Source organism: Osmerus mordax, chromosome 25 (genome assembly GCF_038355195.1).
Source record: "Osmerus mordax isolate fOsmMor3 chromosome 25, fOsmMor3.pri, whole genome shotgun sequence".
Lineage (NCBI taxonomy): Eukaryota > Metazoa > Chordata > Actinopteri > Osmeriformes > Osmeridae > Osmerus > Osmerus mordax.
The window spans coordinates 850,544-876,307 of NC_090074.1; the positions used below are offsets into that span (position 1 = coordinate 850,544).

At 49.0% G+C, this 25,764-nt stretch overlaps 3 protein-coding genes across 4 annotated transcripts in view; 2 read left to right on the plus strand and 1 right to left on the minus strand.

The window, feature by feature from the left end:
* The window catches only part of usp28 (ubiquitin specific peptidase 28), a 16,282-nt gene extending 4,739 nt beyond the window's left edge, over positions 1 to 11,543 (minus strand). The window contains 18 exon segments of the mRNA XM_067228577.1: positions 1,350 to 1,459; positions 1,918 to 2,211; positions 2,542 to 2,770; positions 3,279 to 3,349; positions 3,545 to 3,747; positions 4,282 to 4,470; positions 4,940 to 5,035; positions 5,131 to 5,258; positions 5,337 to 5,500; positions 5,776 to 5,852; positions 5,948 to 6,018; positions 6,107 to 6,244; positions 6,398 to 6,484; positions 8,231 to 8,393; positions 8,825 to 8,912; positions 9,363 to 9,486; positions 9,562 to 9,663; positions 11,402 to 11,543. Coding sequence (XP_067084678.1) covers positions 1,350 to 1,459; positions 1,918 to 2,211; positions 2,542 to 2,770; positions 3,279 to 3,349; positions 3,545 to 3,747; positions 4,282 to 4,470; positions 4,940 to 5,035; positions 5,131 to 5,258; positions 5,337 to 5,500; positions 5,776 to 5,852; positions 5,948 to 6,018; positions 6,107 to 6,244; positions 6,398 to 6,484; positions 8,231 to 8,393; positions 8,825 to 8,912; positions 9,363 to 9,486; positions 9,562 to 9,663; positions 11,402 to 11,449 — 2,382 coding nt within the window. The 5' untranslated portion in view covers positions 11,450 to 11,543.
* A 599-nt stretch (positions 11,544 to 12,142) lies between these two features.
* Positions 12,143 to 18,601, plus strand: htr3b (5-hydroxytryptamine (serotonin) receptor 3B). Its single transcript, XM_067229150.1, has 9 exons — positions 12,143 to 12,234; positions 12,797 to 12,960; positions 13,209 to 13,253; positions 13,726 to 13,835; positions 14,084 to 14,253; positions 14,441 to 14,598; positions 16,269 to 16,479; positions 17,179 to 17,388; positions 17,690 to 18,601. The coding sequence occupies exons 1-9, from the start codon at positions 12,201 to 12,203 to the stop codon at positions 17,953 to 17,955; spliced, it is 1,368 nt and encodes a 455-aa protein (XP_067085251.1). The 5' UTR covers positions 12,143 to 12,200; the 3' UTR covers positions 17,956 to 18,601.
* A 903-nt stretch (positions 18,602 to 19,504) lies between these two features.
* Positions 19,505 to 25,374, plus strand: htr3a (5-hydroxytryptamine (serotonin) receptor 3A). Of its 2 annotated transcripts, none has more exons than XM_067229148.1 (9): positions 19,505 to 19,675; positions 19,833 to 19,996; positions 20,607 to 20,651; positions 20,845 to 20,954; positions 22,355 to 22,524; positions 22,664 to 22,824; positions 23,722 to 23,932; positions 24,156 to 24,389; positions 24,998 to 25,374. In XM_067229148.1, exons 1-9 carry the CDS (start codon positions 19,606 to 19,608, stop codon positions 25,291 to 25,293), a joined length of 1,461 nt encoding a protein of 486 aa, XP_067085249.1. In that variant the 5' UTR covers positions 19,505 to 19,605; the 3' UTR covers positions 25,294 to 25,374. The 2 variants fall into 2 exon arrangements, with proteins under 2 accessions (XP_067085249.1, XP_067085250.1); XM_067229149.1 differs by having other exon boundaries at positions 24,156 to 24,383.
* The last annotated feature ends 390 nt before the right edge of the window (positions 25,375 to 25,764 follow it).

Consider the following 25,764-nt stretch of genomic DNA (forward strand, 5'->3'; position numbering starts at 1 on the left):
GATTCAGGACCAGTACCAAACAAGGCCACTAGAGGGCACATGATCCCCAGTAATGAGAAAGCAGCTTTCTCAGGTGGATCAGAGAGATCACTCAGTCTACAGGCCCTCTGCCACAAAAACAGGACAAAGCACCCAAACACAACGCTTATATAAGCTTATGTCATCAACATCACATTGTACGACCCACTTTCAACAACCAGACTACAGACAGAATCACCCAGTTAATCTCCATGTTACAGTTAGGTCTCATGCACACAAACACACACACACACACGCACACACACTCGGGTCAGACAGTCGACAGACAACGTTTTTCGATCATTCCCAGAAACACCCTGAGATCCTTCCTGGGTCAGAGCAGAACCTTCCTGGGTCAGAGCAGAACCTTCCTGGGTCATAGCAGAACCTTCCTGGGTCAGAGGAGAGACTCCAGCCTGGCGCTGGTCTCTCTCTGTCTCCCCCTGCAGCTAGGGGGGAGGGGTGGAACAGGGTAGTTCAACACTTCGTGAACTCTCTGACCAGACACTGGGTCTCTCAGTGACCCCCCCTCCCCCCACTCTGACAGCTAAAGTATCCTCCTGCCCCCCCCCCAGGGAGATAAACTACCCCACCCCCACCACCATATCTGCCACCTGAGCATGGGGAATGTAAAGATGGCTGGCAGAGCTCAGTGCCCTTCAGACAGGAGGGAGGGTGGAGGGAGGGTGGAGGGGGGGTGGAGGGAGGGTGGAGGGTGGAGGGGGGGGTGGAGGAAGGGTGGAGGGAGGCTGGAGGGGGGGTGGAGGGGGGGTGGAGGGAGGGTGGGAGGGAGGGTGGAGGGACGGTGGAGGGAGGGTGGAGGGAGGGTGGAAGGAGGGGGAGGGGGGGTGGAGGGAGGGTGGAGGGGGGGAGGTGGAGGGAGGGTGGAGGGAACTCGACTACATTCACATGAATAACAAGCGCACAATAACAAATTGGTGAAAACACGAACACAAACATAAACTCCCAACCCTAACCCAAGACTGCAGGGTTCCAACCCAGGTCAGGGACACACAAGGACAAACACACACAACCGGGTACACAACATGGGGTTTTGTTAGTTTATTAGGACACACACTACTAGTAATACCAGTGACTCAGGCTATCATTATGCTGAAAACACGTCTGCTAGCACCTCGGGTGCAGTACCATGCAGGAGGACTAACAAGCAACACTCGTGTATATAGAACACACGGCCTAGATCGTCTGTGACCTATATACCTAACAGCCCCTCTCCACTCAAAGACATACAAAGATGCACACACACAGACACACATACACACACTGATACACCCACACAGCCCCCCCCCCCGCCCCCCTCACACACACACCTGGCTGTGCGCCTCCTTCTCAGGGGCCTCAGGGGGGGCAGCAGCAGGCAGGTCGCTCCTAGGGCTGGGGGTCCGGCTGGGGGGGGCAGCCTCCGGCGGGGTGGGGGCTCCTAGACGAGCGCCGGGAGAAACAGCTCATCAACACCACAGTTTCCTATTATAACAGATGCTTTTAACTTCAGCAACACACACATAGAGAAGGTAAATATAGAAGGCCAACTGTTAGGTGTATAGGGAGTATACACTAAGTATGTCTTCGATTTGTGGGGGTTGATTGATGTAATCAGTTGGTACATAAACGCCAGAGTGAAACACTTCCTATTTAAAGACCTAGCTGTGTTAGTGTAACTCCACATGGACTTTCACCCTCACCAACCAGATTTGTGAAATCTAAAATCCAGGCTGAAGCCTTACCACAACGGCCTGGGTTCAAATCCTGCCTGGGGCATGCTGCATGTCCTTGCCTCTCTCTCCCTCTCCCGGCCTTTCCTGTCACACTTCTCTTATAAACTGTCCATCACAGCATAAAGAAAGACCCCAAGATACATCCTCAAAGTTCAGGACAAACCTTCAGGCTCCTTCATCGGCTTCACCACCGGCTCCTCCTCCGTCACCGGGCTCTGTTCCGGCTCCGCCCCCAGAGGCTCTCCTGTCGCAGGGGCGGGGCTTGTGGGTCTGGAGGATGTGGACGGGACGGCCACGCCCCCCTCCTCCCGCGTGATTGGCTGCTGGCAGCACTGCTCCTCCGACTCTCGGAGCTCCAGCTGGAAGCAGCGGTTGTCCTCGCGGACGTAGCGCCGCAGCGCGGGCGGCAGTGAGTCAAGCCCCTGCAGGACCTGACCCGTCTCATCATCCGTGTCCTCTGAGGAAGAGGAAGTGACAGCATAAACACAACGATTTAGATCAAACTGACGCTGAGTAACATCATCTAAACAGCTCTCAGGAGGATGTCACTGAGGGCATCTGAGAACACAGACACTGGTCTGTATGTTAGAAGTTACTATGGAGACCGGTCGTTATATAGAAATGTAAAGGAATAGTTAACAAATGTATGAACTTTCCCGACAGTTCATACATTTTCCGATATCCCAAGCTACACACCCTGCTGTGCATCTCTACCCACGTGACATCTCCCGTAAACTAGTCCCTCCGCGCACCGAGGCGGAGGGACGCGTCCGCAGGGCGCGGCTACCTGAGGTGAGGCTGGGCATCCTGTCGTCGATGTACATGAGGCAGTAGGCGCTGGCGTTGGTCATCCCTCCGTAGGAGTCTCGCACCAGCTCCTCCCAGGATGCCTCGCTGACCAGGACGTCGTTGTACTTCATCCAGCGCTGGCCGGCGTGGTCGTAGATGTAGGCCCAGTAGTGTCCGGCCAACGCCTGTCCCTCGTGGACCAGCACCGCGTGGAGACGGTACGGCACCTGCAAGCAGCAAAACCACCCATGATAACTACCGATAATAAATACTGATGATAACCACCTACGATAATAATAATGATAACCACGGATGGTAGATACTGTCGATAACCCTTAATGATAACCAATGCCGATAATCACTATACAAAGTCGTTTGTATAGTGCCTAACACTTTGTGGAACGTGTTAGGCTTAATCCCAGAGCGTTACAAGTGGTCTGACAGACAGCGTTATGTTGGACCTGACATGGTGGAGGTGTGTGTGGGGGTGGAGGTGTGTGTGTGTGGGGTGGAGGTGTGTGTGGGGGTGGAGGTGTGTGTGGGGGTGGAGGTGTGTGTGGGGTGGAGGTGTGTGTGGGGGTGGAGGTGTGTGTGGGGGTGGAGGTGTGTGTGGGAGGGAGGTGTGTGTGGGGGTGGAGGTGTGTGTGGGAGGGAGGTGTGTGTGGGGGTGGAGGTGTGTGTGGGGGGGAGGGATCAGTCTGATGGACAGGGTTAGACGAGAGACGAGGATCCTACCTGACAGAGGCTGTTATCACAGTACATGCCCTCCAGCGCTTGACTGACCCTGTCGATGCTGGCCTTTAGTTCTGAGAACACACACACACACAAATGCAGAGTGAGACACACACAGATCTATTTAGTGCACCTGCGGCAAGTACACACACACACTCAGACTTTCCAGACATAACATGGTAACTGCTACTCCATGCAGCCAAGCTTCACTGGAAGAAGAATGATGATAGAGATGAATAATGTGGTTGGTTCAGACGGCTTCAGATTACCGTTCATGTTGTTCTCCACCTCGCTCCTCCAGCGAATGAGGCAGGCCTTGATGGAGCGCAGCTCCTCCTCTGACACACTGTGGGGGGCGGGGTGAGGGGGCATGTCCATGGGGGGCCGGCACTGGGTGAAGGGCTTGTAGATGGGGGTCCTCTGCTGGCACGAGGAGGGGTCCGAGGACCCAGGGGCCCCGGGATCAGGGTGGCTGGAGAGATGCCGGCAAGATAAAAACTGTTTTTTTTATCTATTGATCAGTAATCAATCTCTTACATCATTTCTATGAGAGTCCTGTAATTACATCATACAATAATGCTAACAAGGTACTGCTACGCTTCACAACTTTTTGTGAGTTTTTCTATAAACTTCTATTGACTCTGCCCTCCCTGATGGTGAGGAGGGACACCAGGAGGACCAGAGCTGTGCTGAAGCTGCTTCACAAGGGGAAGCTTCTCCCTTCTCAGGAGCGTGTTCATGGGGTCACACCCACCGCAGGAACACAGCGCAGCATGTTTACTCTGGAGGGCCTGACCCGGAGGTTGAGTAAGCACTCGAAACGCAAGAAAGCACTTGATTGAGCAAGCAGCAGAAACCGGAAGCTTCTCAATTCCGAGTATGGACCACTGAGATGCAGCTAAGGCAGGATGTGTTTACCGGGCTGGCTTCACACACGCCCCAACGTCGACAACTCAAAGGAAACCGAAAAGATTGAATTAAAAGCCCCAAAGGTGGGGGTGCTTACGTGCTGTCGTCAGGGTGGGGGTCGAGGTGTGGGGGGCCCGGGGGGCCCTGGGGCGTGGGGGAGGAGGAGGCCTGCCTCACATCCTCGGCTGGGGACAAGCTGGTGGGCTTGGTGGTGGCAAACTCCAGCATGTACTGGAGCATATCGGCCAGGGGGTACTTAGCAGGCCCCGAGCCATAGTTCTTATAGCTGGAGAGAGGTTATACACAGTAAGGCCAGGCTGGAACTGGATATTACAAAAACAATATGTCACACAACTAAAAATAGAGACTGAGGGAGGGAGAGAGAGAGAAAGAGAGAGGAACAGAGAGAAAGAGAGAGAGGAACAGGGAGAAAGAGAGAGGAACAAGGAGAAAGAGAGAGAGAGGAACAGGGAGAAAGAGAGAGAGAGGAACAGGGAGAAAGAGAGAGGAACAGGGAGAAAGAGAGAGAGAGGAACAGGGAGAAAGAAAGAGAGGAACAGGGAGAAAGAGAGAGGAACAGGGAGAAAGAGAGAGAGAGGAACAGGGAGAAAGAGAGAGAGAGGAACAGGGAGAAAGAGAGAGAGAGGAACAGAGAGAAAGAGAGAGGAACAGGGAGACAGAGAGAGAGAGAGAGAGAGAGAGAGAGAGAGAGAGAGAGAGAGAGAGAGAGAGAGAGAGAGAGAGTGTAAACTCACCTCTCCAGTTTCTGCTGCAGGACGGTAAGTTGCTCCTTCAGTCTCCTCACCTCTCCTCGTCTGTCGTGGGTCTGTTGGACGTTTTTGTGAAGGTATCTGCTCAACACACATCCAGCAGAGGGAAAAACACCTGGTCAAATCTAGCACATGGGCAGCCAACAGACCTGAGGTGGTGTGGGCATGTTCTGCACCTGTCCATGTAAATAATCTGAGGGAACTCCAGCTTTTTGTGAATCTTCTCTGGGCGACCGAGCTGGGTGTTGAACTCAAACCTGGACAGTTCAAAGGTCAGGACAGGCGGTAGCTTGGAGAACCATCTCTGCAACAGACAAACATCACGTCTGTTTATTTTTAACACTCTGCAACATAGACATTGTTTTATTGTGATTTTTTTTACCTGGAAGTTGCTCACCTCCCTGCCAGACGTAATGGTTTGATCCGAGTGCAGAGCTTCGACCTCCCCCTCCACCATGGCACCTTCCAGACACTCGTCCAGGTTGTTGAAACCATTCACTTGCAGGGGGTACTGACCAAACTGCTCAATATTGGACAAGGTTTTACCTAAATATTCAAATACACATAGTACAACTGAGCACAGTGTAGATTTTTTCGTCCCGTGTGTAATAGACCCTGGATTATTTCCAGACGCACAAAAATCATATTTCTCTCATGCTAAATCCATAGATTAGGGACTCAATTTGATCTTTGAAATTGTTGCATATTGCATTAATACCTCTGTTACCAAATATGTGTTCAGAAGTGGAAGAGGTGTGATCTAATTTGTAATTATATGATGAGTCTTTCATGACAGAGAAAGACATGTTATTGCCACTCACCATCAAGGGTTCTCTCCGCTACAAACGTCCCGTAGAACAGCTGAACCATGGGGTTCTCCTGCTTATCCTCAGGGTTTCTGAACACAAGATATCATGTCAGAACAGAACAGAACATCAACATAACAAACACAACGTCAACCTCTTTCTGAAGTGATGTAGAGCCCAGACTTACTTCCCATTGGCTGCCAGCTGAAAGGCATCCTCCAGCCAGTCTAGCAGCTTGTGTGTGAACTCACTCACATCCTAGAACAAACAAGAGACAAGTTACAGGAGACAAGTGTGTGTGTGTGTGATTGCGTGTGTGTGTGTGTGTGTGAGTGTGTGTGTGTACCTGCTGGGCCTCGCTGGACCTGAAGGCCTCTCTGAGCAGGTCGACGGCGGCGGAGGGATCTATGAACCTGCGTGATGATCCCAGCAGGAGGGAGAACAGGCAGCGCAGCTCCTGCATGAAGGCTACGTTCCTCTTGTCCTGTCACACACACACACATGTCAGATGACAGCACACACACACACATACAGATACACACACACACACACACACACATACAGATACACACAAACACAGGCATGTCAGATGACAACACACTCACACTCATACCCACATCTCCTGTGCTCCACTTACAGAGTGGCTCTTGCATTTCTCCAGCAGGCGTTCTGTCAGACAGTAGTTCAGAACCAGCCGGCGGAACACTGGCAGGTGGAATAGGGACTGAAACACAAACACAGCTGGGTTACTGTGGCCTGGGTTACTGTAGCCTGGGTAACTGTGGCCTGGGTTACTGTGGCCTGGGTTACTGTGGCCTGGGTTACTGTGGCCTGGGTTACTGTGGCCTGGGTAACTGTGGCCTGGGGTACTGTGACCTGGGTAACTGTAGCCTGGGTTACTGTGGCCTGGGGTACTGTAGCCTGGGTTACTGTGGCCTGGGTTACTGTGGCCTGGGTTACTGTTTTGGTGTTTAGTTTAGTACCAGTCAAAAGTTTGGTTTGGTACTCAACTCAGCCACCTGACTCCCTATATACTAATACCAAGGACGATATCATATTTCATGTTCCCCAGGAAATGAAACAATACCTTATCTCACATTTAACAGTAAAGTGATCTAAGATAAACCGCAGAAACACGAGCTGTCTTCCAAACATGGCCACTTAGTCTCAATCAGATACCAAAACATCATCAGTGTTTCACAAAGCAGAAAGTTCAACCTCACGACCTTTAGCATTCCAGACTTCTCCCTCTCACGTAATTAGTCCTATCTTCTAATGATATTTCCTTGGGGTTTTTTGAGCTCCTAATCGATATCGGGGCATATCTGAACCAAATCAAGACGAACGAGGCCTCCTAAACGAGGGTCTAATCTAGCGACATAAACTCATTCCAGCCCGGCTGCAGAGTTCATCGCTCTCTATCATCACAACACTGTGCTATTTAATTACCCCCTCGCAGTCTATCAATATCAATGAAGGCTTGAGTTTCACTGGAGCGACCTGATAGGTTGGGCTAAATTCAGTCTGGAATGGACTCTAAATAGAATTAGGAGAAAGCGAGAAGCTTTTTGCGTTGGGAAAGAAAAGCCCTCATCTTCCCCGGGCTTCCTGACGGTCCAGCTAACTTCGTTTGCACACTAAAGGTTGGTTAGCGACAACAAGTTGAAACGTGATCCTCAGAAATGTTTGCTTTAGTTGAGAAGCCAAGCAGAGAACACAGACAGGGTTTTTAAAGTATAAGATTCCAGCAGTTGGACACAAACCGACAAGTGTTTTGTTTGAATTTATTCTTGGGGTAATGTCTCCTTTCTCATCCTACCAGATTTCTAAAAAGGTTTCTGAAAGGTGACTGAGAGTATAATGTGGTTGTCACATGCTCAAGCTAATTAGTCAGTGTATAAAAAGCAGAGGTCATATTTCCTTGACAAGATGTGTCCGATATAATTTGCAGGCCGAAGCAAAAAACAATATACCTCTCAACTTTTCAATCAGCGAACTTCCCTGGTGGTTTACAAGACATTTGTACATCATTGAGTCACTGCATCTTCTGAGTATGGTCCTCAAGTCCTTTATTAACTCAGTTTTAGTTAACTATTTGTATTTGTCGATTTACAACGTTCTTAGAGTTGAAGAGAAAGGGGGTCAGATGGCTGAGCGGTTAAGGAGTCGAGCTATTAATCAGAAGTTTGCTGGTTCGATTCCCAGCAGTGCCAAATGACATTGTGTCCTTGGGCAAGGCACTTCTCCCTTCTTGCCTCGGGGGGAATGTCCCTGTACTTACTGTAAGTCGCTTTGGATAAGAGCGTCTGCTAAATGTAAGCTACAACACGCACACCGGTGGCTTCTAAACCCAAGAGGACGCTCCACGATCCCCTCTCACTCCCTGTCTTTCTCTAACTGTCCCAATCCCCAAACAAAGAAGCAGAAAAGGCCCGAGCCAGCCAGGTGTTCCAGGTGCAGGCCAGCTCACCTGGATGACGGCGCTGAACCAGCAGGTGTTGCCTATGTTGCGGAGCCCCACAGGCCAGCCCTCCTGTCGGAGCCAGTCGGCAGGGCTGCAGCTCTCTCCCTGGGCCTCGCACCTCTTCCTCTTCACCCGGGCAGCGCTGTCCTCCGCGCTCGCCTCCAGAGCCCTGGGACACAGCAGGACTCAGTGACACGGGAACTCACCTTCACGCTCACCAGGGTCTGACCAGAGCGTACCTGGGGAGGTCTGACAGAGCGTACCTGGTGAGGTCTGACAGAGCGTATCTGGGGAGGTCTGACAGAGCGTACCTGGGGAGGTCTGACAGAGTGTACCTGGTGAGGTCTGACAGAGCGTATCTGGGGAGGTCTGACAGAGCGTACCTGGGGAGGTCTGACAGAGCGTACCTGGGGAGGTCTGACAGAGCGTACCTGGGGAGGTCTGACAGAGCGTACCTGGGGAGGTCTAACAGAGCGTACCTGGGGAGGTCTGACAGAGTGTACCTGGGGAGGTCTAACAGAGCGTACCTGGGGAGGTCTGACAGAGCGTACCTGGGGAGGTCTGACAGAGCGTACCTGGGGAGGTCTGGCTGGTACGTACCTGGTGAGCTCCCTCTCCTCCTCCTGTTCCTCCTGGGACTGCTGCAGGCTCAGTTCTATGGCGGTCTGGAGGTCGTCTTTAGGGGGGGCTGCAGACAAGGATGGACCATCAACACACACGCCTCCCTCCTCCTCTCCTCCTCTCCCTCTCCTCCTCTCCCTCCCACCTCTCCTCCTCTCCCTCCCTCCCACCTCTCCTCTCCCTCTCCTCCTCTCCCTCCCACCTCTCCTCCTCTCCCTCTCCTCCTCTCCCTCACACCTCTCCTCTCCTCTCCCTCTCCTCCTCTCCCTCCCACCTCTCCTCCTCTCCCTCTCCTCCTCTCCCTCCCACCTCTCCTCCTCTCCCTCTGCTCCTCTCCCTCACACCTTTCCTCCTCTCCCTCCCTCCCCTCCTCTCCCTCCCTTCCTCCCTCCCACCTCTCCTCCTCTCCCTCTCCTCCCCTCCCTCTCCTCCTCTCCCTCCCACCTCTCCTCCCTCTCTTCCTCTCACTCACTTCCTCCCTCCCCTCCTCTCCCTTCTTCCCCCAGATGAATCCTACCTTTCCCCTCGTCCCAGGCCCCCTGGTGGGCGTCAGCGGCGGTGAGCTCCCTGGCTCCCTGGTCCTCCCCTGCAGACTGAGCGGTTAGCAGTCCCACGGCATGGCTGATATCCCCCTGGCTGGCCTGGAGAGGACACACACACACGGGGTTACCTCCCGCAGGGGCCGGGGGTCTGGGGGTGAAGCGAGTGCTACTCACGCTCAGGGCTGTGTGGAGGAGCTGGGCGTCCTGGATCCCTGTGATCTCTCTGAGCTGGTTGATCAACATCTGGCTCTTGGAGGCAGAACCAGGAGAGACAGGCTGTTAGAACACAGACACAAAGTCAACTCAACATTTTAGACCAGACATTCCCGACCTTTTCCACTTTGCGGACCACTTGCATAGCTCAAATATTTCCGCCGCCGCCCAACACATCCGTTCACTTATCACACGTTTAACAACACCACAGTTCGCTTTCACGGCTAAATGTATTTGAGCGATCAAAGAACACAAAGTGTCCATCAGTCCCACAGTAAGCACATATTGTGAAGAGAGGTAACCGGCGTAACTATCACAGCCAGGCCAGATCTAGAACTTCCGGTGAAGTTAGAAACGTGATTTTTTATAACCAGAACAGGTTGTTAACCCTTAGTTATTGCTCTCTTATTAACCCTACACTCAGATTGTGTGGCTTCTCGCTTTTTTTCATCGACCGATAACAGGTCGCCCTCACAGAGATCTCTCCCGTTTCCAGATTTGTGTTAGAAACTGAAAAAGGCATGTTACATTACATAGGGAACAAATATGACAGACCAATTATTTATGTGAGTTAACATTAACGACTAGCAAACAAGCTGATCAATAATTGAGTACATTATAATGTAGATACAAATTTCGCCTCAAATTTGGAGCCAAAGAAATTGAAATTGCAACATCCGGAGTACCAAGGTACTGCTGGCCTGAGACCGGACCTCTCTCCTCAGACCCCAGGCTGTGATTGTATGACTGATCTGCATGTGTGCATGTATGACTATCAAGACGACCCTGCCACCTTAGTCTTCAGTGACTCATCTAAAGGTAACCGATGTTCAATCAGCCTAAATCCAGCGTGTCATGCAACCAGGCAGACATGCTAGCCCAGCCCTACACAGCTAGATGAATATGGACCAGCTGGGGGCTATATAAAGTTTCCTCTCTACACTAGCAGCTGGAAATGTCAGAGTAACTTTGTCAAGACAACCAGACGACCCCCCCCTCTCTCCCTGCGCACAAACACACACACACACACACACACAAACACACAAACACACACAGCAAACTGGGAGGAAGCAGACTTATATGGAGAGCTGGGATGTGTGTGATCTCTCTCTCTCAGTCAGGCTCTATTTTGGGCCCTTGACATGGATAGCAGCGCTTCTGTTATCATTCCACTCACCATGCCTCTGGGACTTGACTGACACAAGCAGTGGGTGTTTCTAACAGGCCCAGAAAACAGACATTTACACAAACACACACACACACACACCAAACATCTCTTGGTTGTGAACAAAAACTCAGGTGGAGGTCATTCCTTGTTGGAGAAGTCTGGGGAATGCGAGCAGTTTGGATGAAGAAGAGCCTTCGATGTTTACAACTTCATTTATATTCTTGATGTAAAGTCAGGCTTTTAGGCAAGCTCCACTCCCTGTAAGGTCTTTTGTATCCCTTTTTCATAAATTAAAGCAAAGGTAACACGCCCATAGCCTATGATTTGGGGACTTAAATATTACATAATTACTGTATTGATGGTCGGTCCCGTATGACCTGGTTAGTGGAACAAAACACAGATACAGCCGATATGACTTGTTGGGCCTTTCTTCGGGTATCTAGTTAAGTATTATTAGTCGTTACCAACTGTAAATGAACGTCAAACACCGCCCACATTAAAATACATTTTGTATTTTCTCCTTATCACTAAAATAGTTGTAAGAAGTAAGAGTGTTTTTGGTTAGTTGCTGTTGACTTTCACGTGCAAGGTTAGATCATAAATTAACTTGTTGCACCCTGGTTCTGAGCTCACCGAATTCGTTGAGTTCTCTCCATGTTCAATCTGCTGTTCGACTCTCATGGCAGCAGAGGCCGAATATCTTGATGTTTTTCCTGAGTTCCTATAGTCCCGAGTCAGACTTACTCCATCTGTCAAACACCCACACACGAACCAGGAGAGCCTGCGCTTCTTCGCATGTCAAAGAAAAACCGGGAGCGCGCAATTGACGTGCGCGGTCCAGTAACGCAGACCACTCGGACTCAGGAACGGAACAGAAATGTAGCAGCAGATATCCTAGGCAAATACATAATTAAAGTCCCCAAAATTCCATATTAGAAACACCTGAGAATACTAACTAGTGATGAAGGCTGCGAATGTGGCAAAAGTGTTTTTGTCGTACCCTATTCAGATTCAGTTATATTTAGATTACCAGCCAATCATTCTAAGCGCTAAAATATGTATTAGGATAATGACAGTATTTTAGTAGTATATGTGAGGTGTTTCTTATTCCCCCCAATGAACTATGTTTTCGAGTTTGAAAAAAAAGTCTCCCTAGAGATGGATGTTCCTCTAACCCTTTTCAAATATCACCTTACCAGAGCGGGCTAATGGAAAATCAATGCAGAGAGCACCCAAACTTTGCACACTAGTCCATTTCTGGTGGCAACCGTGATAAACAAAGTAGTACATCTGGCTCCGGCCGGAAAACACAAACTATTATCTACACGAACAGATATTCTTAGAGTCGGATATAATAGCTTTTCAAAGAAGAGAATTGGGTCCAACTTAAAAGATATTCTGGGATATTTGCCTGTTTACCAGAACACCAGAGATGACTCTGCTGTGGTTACTGCTGTTCACCTCAGGTAACATCCGTTATTATTATTACGATCAAATGCAAATGTCAGGGAAAATCTGTTTTGTTTTATTGAAATGAAATATGAATGTAAATGAAATACAACTTGTTCATTAACACTGCCTTACATTGTAAATCCGTCTAGCTATAGTCTATAGATTTGCAGGAAAGGTTCAACAAATCTTAAGGCGCTAATAAAAGTGCTAAACATGCTAATTGATGTTTGTTTTTTTTACTAGCGTAAGCTAATTATCCCTACATTGTGTGGGTAAAACATGGTTCATTTGAAACTGTCTGTTGCCTTTAACTAATTCCAATTAAAGTTAATTTAGACATAATTAAAATTAACCATCTTATCATTACTTTTCTTGTACATTCCTATAGGCCTACTTCATGTTATATTGATAATAAAAAATGCATTTTCATTTCTTTCATTGATGTTTCATCATTTATTTTAGAATGTAGTCATGAGCCATCTATAATTGTTCTGTAGCCTACATATCTGAGTTGCAGGAGAATGTAAAACTTAAACATTTCTTCCATTTTGATTTTAAATGCTTCTGTCTCTGTAGCTTCCTCGGTTGTCATGGTTCCTGATAAGCCCAAGAGATCAGCCCTGAACCAGCTCACCAGAACCTTGTTACGCAACTATGACAGAGGTGTGAGGCCGGTCCAGAACTGGACCAGACCCACCCTCATCTACATTGACCTCCTCCTGCAGTCCCTCCTGGATGTGGTAAACACAACTGAATTAAGAAGATAGTAGTAGTTCATAACATGAATATGATTGTAGTGATTATCAAACCTTTTGACTAGATTATCAAAACATGCATTGTAAGGTCCATTATCAATGTATCAGTAGTGTAAGTAACAAGAGACCCTAGGGTATCAGTATATATTTTGAGAACGTCTAATCACACTGAGAATAAAGGATATGAAAGCTATTACTTAAAGATCCTGGAACAAACTGTCACTTTGTTACAGGACGGACATACCCAGAAAGTCACCACAAGCATCTGGTATCGGCAGGTTTGCATCTTCTTCACACTGAATCTGCTTCCTCCTTATTGCCATGACAACCCCAAGGAAATAATAACACCTACAATTCTTACAATCATTACGGGTGGAAAAAGGCATTGTAGGACATAGAAAAGCTAAATGGAAATGGAGTCAGGAGCCTCATTATGGTCGAGACAGTCGTGGTGTCCGGATATGAGTCTGTTGGCTTAATCACTGTAATGTTTTGTAACCACCCCTGAGTAAAAACTGTTTGCTGTGGTTGTTTGTCCTTTTTACAGAAGGATTCAGTCAGGTTGGATGTGGAAACAGTACATGTCTAGTGTGCAGTCCAGTACAATAGTACAGAAATATAGTATGCTACAATAGTACCTCTCATGTTATATATATATTTAAAAAAAACCTTGTTAATTCTTGGGCATGCTTAATTATTTCGGGCCAGCCAAGATGTGAACTTGCCCTGTTTTTTTCCTGTGTCTGTCAGATCTGGACGGACGAGTTCCTCGTCTGGGATCCAGAAGAGTTTGATGGTATCACTGAGATCTCCCTCTCCTCTGATGCCATCTGGGTGCCTGACATCATCATCAGCGAATTGTAACCCAGACGCTGTTCACACACCCATTCAAACATCCAACACCACAGAGATGTGAAACATTCGTACTCGCGTTTCGTCACATAACCTCTTGTCAGAATCGTCAAAACCACCCCCCTAAGTTAAATAGGAAACATTTAACATCTGGCTCTAAAACATTTAACATCTGGCTCTTTGCCTGAGAGAGGGGATGGTGTGTGTGATGCATGAGGTTAGATAGTCTGGTTCTCTGCCTCCTGTCCTTCTCCAGCGTGGATGCAGGGAAGTCTCCAGCCATCCCTTACGTCTACGTGAACTCCTCCGGGACAGTGAAGAACTACATGCCCATCCAGGTGGTGTCGTCCTGCGCGCTGGAGCTGTATGCCTTCCCCTTCGACAAGCAGAACTGCAGCCTCACCTTCAGGAGCTGGCTTCACTCAGGTCCGCCTCGACTGGGACAACAACATAAACAACAATAATCACATCATCCGCAGCATCAACAACACAATCACATCATCACCTAATAACAAAAATGACAACAACAATGACAATCATATATTAGTATTGCCCCTGGCCTTATCGAGTGACAGCCCTGTAAACTCTGCCCCTCTCCCCCCCGTGTTCCCAGTGAGCGAGGTGGACCTGGCGCTGTTGAGGAGTGCAGAGACAGTAGCCAAGGACAAGAGAAGCTTCATGAACGATGGAGAGTGGGACCTCCTCTCTCTGCCCTCCCGCTACTGGCAGCTCCACCTGGACGGCCGGGACTATGCTCACATACAGTTTAACGTGCGTGTGAACCTCTGTCAGCTGTTAACTTTAACTCTTCCAATTTTTGGTCCGAAGCGACGTACAAATAGCACATGGAGAAGGTAGAGTTGAAGATCTGGGAGGGGAAGTGTGTAGTTCAAACAGTGTTTCGGTCGTTAGTCAAGGGAAGGCCTGTGTTTACTTGGACACATCTCAGCGACCAGACACTGGACAAAATGGAATACTACATTGCAACAATAACCACTCGATCTGCTAGCTACTGAATGTATATCTCCTCTATGTCCAGAATGCCAATGTCAGCAGAGTAGAGAGCTCAGTACAGCGTCAGGATCCTGGCGGTAAGTAGGTCACAATGCTATAACTGGGACAAAGTTGAAGTTAGTACTGTAACCAGACCCTAAATTAGATACCATGTCAAGTGGATAATGCCTCATCCTTTATATGGATCACAAGGGGACTAGAGCTATGTCAACAGTATGAAGACTGATTACATCTGCTCGATATATTTTATATTCTAGGTTGAGGGTAGTTGACCTCGTCCAGGTGAAACCGTCTCAGACAGTAGCTTACATTGCATCTTCGTTGTGAAAAATAGAATTTAAACCGATGGATTTACCAGCTAACCCCGAAGACAGAAAACACCCAGATGGTCTTTCTCCCCACGGCGAGACTGTAACTGCACTATGACAACCGGCTTCGATTGACTATCGACGAGGCGATTTAGCCGTCCTCTTCCCTGGCTCGCTTCTCGCCCTGCTGTGAGGGAGTTGAAGTGATTGGCCCCAGCCTCATGGATCGGGGTTAGCGAGCTAATGCTAATAGATGAAGCGTAGTCGTTGTCTAGCATGCTGAGGGAGGGAGAGAGAGGGTTGGAGGGATAAAGAGAGACACAGCGTAATGAGACTGTCTAGCATGCTGAGGAGGGGAGGACGGGAGGGAGGGAGGGAGGGAGGGAGAGAGAGATGGCGGGATAAAGAGAGAAGCACCGGGTAATGAGACTGACCTGATCAATGGCTGTCTTGTTGCTGCCTGGTGAAAATGGGCCTTTAGCCCATTGCAGGTGGGGGAGAGAAACAGGCCTGCGAGATAGAAGAGATAGGGCTCTCAGCCGTATATTCAGCTCAGAGATAGGTGTTCTGTGACGAGCCAGGCATGGCTCATTAAGTCACCTTTATGCTATACGTGTTGGCACGGAGAGTGTTTACGACGGAAGGTTGTTTGTTGGAGGAGGGTTTTTGAGTTTTAGAGGCTCTACTGAAAACATTGCAATCGATATGCATCGGTTCACTGAGGTAAATTGGGGTTGTGAGCCGAGATCTGGTTTCAGAGAGAATTATATTGTTTGCATGTCTCTCAGGCAGGAAAATCAAAGTTCACAACTGAAAAAGAAAAACGCTACAATGAAGAAATACTCAATTAATCTTGCCCTCCAAACCATAGACCTCCTTCTCCTCACACATATCAATGTTATCTCAAGGTAGTAGTAAAGAAATAACATAAAAAGTATATAGTCCCCAGTGTATATTTGGCCTCTAAGTAGGAGCTGTTTATGACCCTTGCTGCATATCTCCCTCCCCCTCCCTCTCTGTCCTGTCACACTTCACAACAACAGAGCATGAAAAATGCAAAAAAATGTATCTCAAAAAACCTAAACATATTAGGACCCCTCCTTCCTGTCTCCCACGCAGGTGTTGGTCCGCCGGCGCCCCCTACTGTACGTGGTGGGTCTTCTCATCCCTAGCATCTTCCTAATGGTGGTGGACGTAATCAGCTTCTACCTGCCCCCTGACAGCGGAACACGCATCACCTTCAAGACCAGCATCCTCCTGGGATACACTGTGTTCAGGGTCAACCTCATGGACGAGCTCCCAGCCACCACCCTCAAAACACCACTCATAAGTACGTAAAGGGGGGGATTCGAACCTGCGACCCAGGGGCGTAGGTTTCATCTCACCTCAGTTAGTCCTCAGTTATAAAAGAAAAAACGGTCCCACCCACGGTTGAAAACAAACCTAATTCTCGACCGTGACCTCAGTGTCTGTAAAGTCCACCACAGAGCCGTACCTTCCCCCAGTACGTAGGACATCCAGGTACCTTCCCCCAGTACGTAGGACATCCAGGTACCTTCCCCCAGTACGTAGGACATCCAGGTACCTTCCCCCAGTACGTAGGACATCCAGGTAGCTTCCCCCAGTACGTAGGACATCCAGGTAGCTTCCCCCAGTACGTAGGACATCCAGGTACCTTCCCCCAGTACGTAGGACATCCAGGTAGCTTCCCCCAGTACGTAGGACATCCAGGTACCTTCCCCCAGTACGTAGGACATCCAGGTAGCTTCCCCCAGTACGTAGGACATCCAGGTAGCTTCCCCCAGTACGTAGGACATCCAGGTAGCTTCCCCCAGTACGTAGGACATCCAGGTAGCTTCCCCCAGTACGTAGGACATCCAGGTAGCTTCCCCCAGTACGTAGGACATCCAGGTAGCTTCCCCCAGTACGTAGGACATCCAGGTACCTTCCCCCAGTACGTAGGACATCCAGTTGGTGCTGCCCTCTGAGCGGGAGGAGGTGTGTGACGTGCACATTCTGTCGTCCCCAGGTGTGTTCTTCGCCGTGTGCATGGCCTTGCTGGTCCTCAGTCTGGCCAAGTCCATCCTGGTGGTGAAGCTCCTCCACCACAGCGAGAAGGAGGTGAAGGAGATGTCTGTGTCCGCCTGCCTGCTAGACAAGTACGGCTCGTCCAGCCAGAGCTTCCTGGAGAGCACCTTCACCTCCCTCAAAACCCTGGATGACGAGGACCAGAGTGGGGGTACGCTTTGGATTTGGGGGATAGACAAACAGAATCTCCTCAGAATTGCTACTGCAGATGTCTGTGTCGGAATATATATGTTTATCTCATGAGCCTCAAGGGGTTCCTCCACTGTTATTGTCAGTCTGATTAAAAACGATGCCTAACTCTAAGGGCCCTTTGCTCCATGTCTTCCCCTCTATCTCTCTCTCTCACTTTCTCCCGCTGCCTTCCTTACTACCTTCAACTATCTCTATCGTATTACGTATAAAAAAATACCCCCAAAAATATAGCTTTAAAAACAACATGTTTTCTGACCCAGGGTTTGAGTTTGACCTGGTCCCGGAGGAAGACCTGTTCTCCCTCAGCGAGGCCCCTGAAACCCCTCCCCTCCTGGAGAGACTCCTCCAGGAGGTCACCTCCCTGCGTCTGCACCTCCTCCAGGGAGACACCGACGACTCTGCCCAAGCTGACTGGCTGGCACTCTGCTCCAAGGTGGACCTGATCCTGTTCCGTGTGTACCTGCTGGTCCTGACGCTCTACACGGTGACCTTGCTGCTGCTCTGGGCGAGCTGGAGCTCCGTCTGAGGGTCAGGGTCAGGGGTCATTAGTAGAATAATCATAAATATTTATTAACAAATATATGGTCGTTTAGAATCTGAATCTGGTTTATTGGCCTGGTTTATACGCGTACACGTACAAGGAATTTGACTCTGGTTTCTACATTGCTGTCAGTGTGTTGACATGTATGTATTTAGCAGGCTTTTATGTCCAAGGAAATGTGCAGAGGGGGATTTGAACCTGTGGCCTCTTGATCAGCAGTCAAATGTTCTCCCACCGAGCGATACCCATCCCCACCCATAGAGCAGACTAGGAGCACTGCAATGAGGTTGATGATGCTGCCAAATGTTTGGGGAATGTGAAGGAATTGGAAGGCACTTGACTGTATTTACATTTACATTTAAACATCTGCTAAGATGGAAAATAAATTTCTAAACTCCCAACCCACATGACAATACAGTTGTGAATTCTTACCTTTGAAGAGTTCAATGCCAGACTGACATTTAGTGACATTTGTATTCCGTTTGATACATTTCTTGAGCTGAGAAGTCGTATCGAACATTTTCCCCTGCAAGTTCCGTGGGTATATTTTCCTTCACATCAGTGTGATGGTATAATTACCTGTTTATGGCAATCCTTTTCCTCCCTGAAAACGTACACAAATCAATAAAGAGCATTCAAAGAGCATTGCATTTAGCTGTATTCCCTATTGGTTGACTATGAAGAAAAGCGATTTGAGCTACTGTGACACTCGCAGGGAACTAGGCTATATAAGAGTTTATAAAATATTGACTATACCGGCTCACATTAACTTCACCAAGACCCTAATGTAACTCACTATGAAAGAAATAACGTTATATAACGATATTGATTACTTTATTCTCATGTTTTAAAAATACATGTATTTAAAACAATTCATACTAGTGGAACACATTATGATAAAACTGCCTCGCAACTGCTATTCCTGCCTACTAACTGTATAGTTGTTTAGTTGCATTTACGAATTAATAAACACTTCAAGGGTTCAGTATGTGTAAAGCTGAGTGCTACAGTGCATGTAGCCTAATTAAACATTGCAGCATATGCCCAGCTCACAGGTGGATTAATACACTCAGCAAGGGTGGTGACAATGCCACTATAACATTATGCCAACGTGGAGAGATGTGATAAAGATCTCAATGATAATATGTTATATGGGCCTGTTATCCATCCACATAACCACATCATTTTTTAATCAAATAGCCATCGTCTACAACAAGCCTGTAGGCCTACCTCTGTGCAGTCAATCAGCACGTTTTTTCCCCCTGATAAATTCGATTTGGTTGCAGATTTCATAACATATTTTCCAAACTGTGAGGCATTAAGATTGGCATGATACAGAATTGAGGCCCCAAAACACCTTCTGCTCGGAGTCAAATGTCTGTAATTCAGTTAGTCAGAGTGCAGATCGACATGAGATTGAACCCTCTGCTAGAAAACAAGCAAAGTGCGGACACACCCTTCTGACATCACTAAGAGGCATGATACTGTATCCAGCAAGCATCACTTAAACTAATTGATGTTACAGTCAACGGTTGTCACAGTGGAAAGACAAGAAAATGGGTTTCGGGAGGTGCCAGTGTACGGCTGTATCTCAAAGAACCAAGTTTCAACGACAGATTTGAATTTAGGAGCAGAATGAGATGTTCAGCACTATGTGCATCGCTCGGTTTACTAGTGATACTAGGAGGCGCGCGAGCGGGGACAGGTATGCTACTGAACATCTGTTGTGAGTTGTGATGTCAGGAATAGTTTTGTGGTATTTATGTTTTTCAAATATGTTCACAGCGGTCAGAATCCGGCTGCATCCGGAGTAGCCAACCGTTAAATGACACATTTGATGCAATTTACTTAATCTTTTATAGTAAAGAAACTGGGAAATAACACCGGACGGTTTGCCAATGCCACATTGGTGCGTCTCTCTGAGTTCCTTAGCGCGGGTTACAAGAAGGGCGTGCGACCGGTGCGTGACTGGCGCCAGTCCACCATGGTGGCCATAGACCTCATGGTGTATTCCATCCTTAATGTGGTAAGCAATAGTTTACTATCAAATAGTTTTGCAATATTAATGGCATCGCTTCACATTTTACTGTATTGCTGTCTACTTAATGGTAAACTGGTGGTGACTTTCTGATTCAATAACAGCATTTACAGCCGCCAACGAAAGTGATCGTAACTTCATCAAAGATTAAGTTGTATAAACCTCTAACCGTTTAAAAGCAAGCGACAAATCTTCAGAATATTTCTTGTCAACGATGACAACAATAGTGTATAGGAGCCTACTATCAGTGTCAGTAGCTTTATTATTCTATACCTCTTATTATTCCAATCAGAAATCCAGTCAAACTCACATTTCCCTAGAAATAGGATCCATCTACAAAAGGTTGCTCTAACTGAGTCTCTGAGAGGTGTATGTTGTTGTATAAATGCTCATGATTTACTGCTAATTTAAACCATGTGTTCACAGTTTGATAAATGAATACAAATGATTCCAGAAACAGTTAGATAAACAGTTGTTGTACAGTGTTACCTGCATCGTAATGTGTTATGTTCCATGGCTAGTCATGTCCCAGACACAGTTACTGTAAGGATTGTGAAAAATGCTGTCGAACCCTGACCATAATCTCCTTTTATACCAGGATGAGAAGAACCAGGTTCTAACAACATATATATGGTACAGACAGGTAAGACTATAACAAGACCACTTATATACGACAGGTAGGTAAATAACAGCCAAACGTTTCTTATAAGATACAATCTACGGATCCCCCCCCAAAAATCACACTTTGATTTGTTATCTACAATATAAAGTATGATAATCTAATCATCCTGATATCGCCTATTAACCAGGTGTTATTTGTCACCCAACTGTGTCAGGAATGGATTGATGAATTCCTGGTGTGGAATCCGGAGGACTTTGACGAGGTGAAGCAGGTGTCCATCCCCACTGCCAACGTCTGGGTGCCTGACATTCTCATCAACGAGTTGTGAGGATTACTGGGATTTAGCTGTTTATTTCAGTACCTGTTGTTGTCTGTTGATGGCAAGCACAAGGATTATCATGAACCCTCATGGAGGGTTCCACATGTGGAGCGCTCCACAGGGACATGTGGAGGGACATGTGGAGCGCTCCACAGGGACATGGCCACGTTACACAGCGCTGTGCTTCGGTGTCAGTCATACATTTCAACCGAATAATCCTTGAATCCAGAAACTCCAAATTTACCATTATTTATGATTTCCTGTCATTTTATGATTTACCACGATTACGATTTTAGATTTAGTTAGTAATCTTTCAAATAGTTTATCATTTCTTTTTTTTGTTGACATTAGTTGAGATTTTGTTATTTCCTGACAGTAGCTAGTGTAGTGACGGTGTTTGATGGTGTGTCCTGCAGTGTGGATGTGGGCAGTGATGGTGTTTGATGGTGTGTCCTGCAGTGTGGATGTGGGCAGTGATGGTGTTTGATGGTGTGTCCTGCAGTGTGGATGTGGGCAGTGATGGTGTTTGATGGTGTGTCCTGCAGTGTGGATGTGGGCAGTGATGGTGTTTGATGGTGTGTCCTGCAGTGTGGATGTGGGCAGTGATGGTGTTTGATGGTGTGTCCTGCAGTGTGGATGTGGGCAGTGATGGTGTTTGATGGTGTGTCCTGCAGTGTGGATGTGGGCAGTGATGGTGTTTGATGGTGTGTCCTGCAGTGTGGATGTGGGCAGTGATGGTGTTTGATGGTGTGTCCTGCAGTGTGGATGTGGGCAGTGATGGTGTTTGATGGTGTGTCCTGCAGTGTGGATGTGGGCAGTGATGGTGTTTGATGGTGTGTCCTGCAGTGTGGATGTGGGCAGTGATGGTGTTTGATGGTGTGTCCTGCAGTGTGGATGTGGGCAGTGATGGTGTTTGATGGTGTGTCCTGCAGTGTGGATGTGGGCAGTGATGGTGTTTGATGGTGTGTCCTGCAGTGTGGATGTGGGCAGTGATGGTGTTTGATGGTGTGTCCTGCAGTGTGGATGTGGGCAGTGATGGTGTTTGATGGTGTGTCCTGCAGTGTGGATGTGGGCAGTGATGGTGTTTGATGGTGTGTCCTGCAGTGTGGATGTGGGCAGTGATGGTGTTTGATGGTGTGTCCTGCAGTGTGGATGTGGGCAGTGATGGTGTTTGATGGTGTGTCCTGCAGTGTGGATGTGGGCAGTGATGGTGTTTGATGGTGTGTCCTGCAGTGTGGATGTGGGCAGTGATGGTGTTTGATGGTGTGTCCTGCAGTGTGGATGTGGGCAGTGATGGTGTTTGATGGTGTGTCCTGCAGTGTGGATGTGGGCAGTGATGGTGTTTGATGGTGTGTCCTGCAGTGTGGATGTGGGCAGTGATGGTGTTTGATGGTGTGTCCTGCAGTGTGGATGTGGGCAAGTCTCCAGACATCCCCTACGTGTACGTTGGGCACAACGGCCTGGTGAGGAACTACAAGCCCATCCAGGTGGTGACCGCCTGTACGCTTAACATCTACAACTTCCCCTTCGATCTCCAGAACTGCAGTCTGACCTTCCAGAGCTGGCTCCACACGAGTAAGAACTGCACGTTTTATTTGTGGTGGTAAAAGAAACACACGAAACCCTAACCACCTCTTGAACAACAGCTGAAAACGTGGGTTTGAGAAAGGATGTGTTGACTGGCACCTGTTGTCCTCCCTCTCCTCTCCTGTAGTCAACGACATCAACATCACCCTGATGAGGAGCCCGGAGAACCTGAAGGAGGACAAGAGTCTCTTCATGAACCAGGGAGAATGGGAACTCCTCCACGTTCTGTCCAAGTACAAGTCCTTCAGCCTGGACAACTCAGACTACTACGCCGAGATGAAGTTCAATGTGAGTGCGTGTCCAACACTTGTCAGACTGTGGGTTTTTCAAAACACAGGCCTCATTTTTTTACTTTTCAGTCGTTTAGCACACGCTTTTATTCAAAGCGACAAGATGTACAAATACGACATGCTTTTTAACTGGATATTTAGCAAAGACAGGCCTTGGCAAATTATTAATTTACATAGCTGACAAAGACATCAATAGCCTGACTGAACAACTATGCCCCAAGAATATTAAAAACCACAACAAACACTTATTCTTTGTATTAAAAAGCTTTGAGAGTCTGAAGTATATTTGGCTAATATTTACATGCCACAAATGAGCCTTCTGGTTTCAGAGTTCCCAGATATCGACACAAACTTCTCGGAGTGCAGAGTTGTTTTGAAAACACTTCCAATGAGAGTGTAGGATGATGGGGGGCAGAGGATAACAAGGAGTTCTCCTTGACCCCCCGCCCCCCCTCTCTCGAGGCCTCGTTATCTCTGACAGGGTGGAGCAGGGATGGTGGATCAGGTGTAGAACAGCATCTTGGACACCTGGCATGAAACAGAATACCTCCAAGACCTCAAAGGTCAGAGAAATTTCTACTTTTCTCCGAAAGACGCATTCAATAATGTAACAAAGACGAGGCGGACGCCATCTCTTTTTCATCGTCCGTGTTTCCGGTCACATGACTTAATCATGGCGCTCACGGGACGCTCCGGGGACTCACCGGACTACGCGCACACCACGTAGGCCGAGGCCTCGGTCCGAATCCAGCCCAGGGCCTTTACCGCATGTCATCCCCAACATTTACGGTCCCCTCCACAAAAACACACTATCTCTATCATAGATAATAAGTCATGCTCCTCACTTGGTGGGCCTGTCGGTGAGACCTGGCTGATGCTGGTGTCCGTCCTGCAGGTGGTGATCCGGCGGAGGCCCCTGTTCTACACGGTGAACCTCCTCCTGCCCAGCATCTTCCTCATGGTCATGGACATCGTAGGGTTCTACCTCCCTCCTGACAGTGGAGAGAGGGTCTCCTTCAAGATCACGCTGCTGCTGGGCTACTCCGTGTTCCTCATCATCGTGTCCGACACGCTCCCTGCCACCGCCATCGGGACGCCCCTCATAGGTGAGGGAGAGTCGTCCAGCGCCCCGGTCTGGACGAGGGGAGAGGGAGGATTGTGTGGCAGTGTCTGATGAAGTCGTGGGGATTTGTAACTTCCTGGTGGGGCTCTGTTAGGAGGCCGTGCTGTAGATGGTCTGTAGGTCATCTTCAGAGGGCTTTGTGTTGACGTTAGCATGAACCTGTGTTCCTGTCTGTGAGTGCCTGTCTGTCCTCCTCCCCCCTCCAGGTGTGTACTTCGTGGTGTGCATGGCCCTGCTGGTTATCAGCCTGACAGAGACAGTTGTGATCGTGCGTCTGGTGCACAAGCAGGACCTGCAGCGGCGTGTTCCCCCCTGGCTGCATCGCCTGCTGCTGGAGAGAGCCGCCTCGCTCTTCTGCGTCCGCAGCAAACACGCGCTGTGTCCCATCCTGACCCCCGAGCCTGAGGTGGACACCTACAAGGAGAACAGCACAGGTGCAGGTACAGGGAGGGAGGGATGTAATAGAGGAGGAGATGGATAGGTGGAGTTACGGATAGAGGACAAATGGGAGGTTACATTTACATTTATGCATTTAGCCTGACGCTTTTATCCGAAGAGACTTCCAACAGAGAGCTTTACAAAAGTGCATAGGTCACTGATCATAACAACGAGATAGTCCCAAACATTGCCAAACATGAAGCATACATTGTGAAATCTAAATAAATCCCAAAGGGAAGATAAGAGCAGGGCAGCGTGGGGGGGCTGGGGGTGGGGGGGCTGGCTGAGGAGAGAGTGTGAAGGTGGGGGTGTGTGTGTGGTACGTCACTCCTTCAGAGAGAACCATGTTGGGAACGTTCACCCTGCCCCTCCCTGCCCCTCCCCTCCCTGCCCCTCCCCGCCCCTCCCCGCCCCTCCCCTCCCTGTCCCTCCCCGCCCCTCCCCGCCCCTCCCTTTCCCTCCCTTTCCCTCCCTGCCCCTCCCTGTCCCTCCCTGCCCCTCCCTGTCCCTCCCTGCCCCTCCCCTCCCTGCCCCTCCCCTCCCTGCCCCTCCCCTCCCTGCCCCTCCCTGCCCCTCCCTGTCCCTCCCTGCCCCTCCCTGTCCCCCGCAGCCCGCTGCAGCCACCACCAGCACTCTCAGGGGGGGCGCGGTGAGCGAGGCCTGGGCCTGGGCCTGGGCCTTCCCCCTGCCAGGGACCCCACCCCCCCCGTCATGGAGAACATCCTGCAGGAGATCTGCTCCATACGCCTCTTCCTGGAAAGGAGAGACGAGTGCCGCGACATCGCCAAGGAGTGGCTCCAGGTGGGCTACGTCCTGGACGTGCTGCTGTTCAGGGTGTACCTGCTGGCGGTGCTGGCATACAGCATCACCCTGGGCACCCTGTGGTCAGTCTGGCAGTACGCCTGACAGCCTGCAGGGGGCGCTGTGCATCAGGAAGGGTTTAATATTGATGACTAACGATGGTCTGATGGAGTGGAGGGCGGAGGTTGTTTTCAGACATGGGTGGTGGGGGGCAGAGTTTTGGACGCGGCCTGTTAAATGTAATTTTCTTCGTAAAAAGGGTGTGTGTGGGGGAGGGGTGGGGGGGGCAGAATCGCCGTTTTTCAAAAAGTCCCACCCAAGTCCCACCCGTGTATAATGAAAGCCACGTGCCTGGATTGAGCGGAGGGCTGTGTTGAAGGAGGAATGTGCTGGGGTGTGTATTAAAGGTACAGAGATGAAGCGTCTGAGTTTAAAGAGGAGCTTGAGGACGGTGGATCTGGCTGTCGATGTAAAGTATTAAAGTAGAGCCTGAACTGTGTGTGGCTGATGCTGTTAGGTATGTATTCTACACTGACTGGAGAATCAGGAGACTTCAGATTAAAATGTTACATGTTT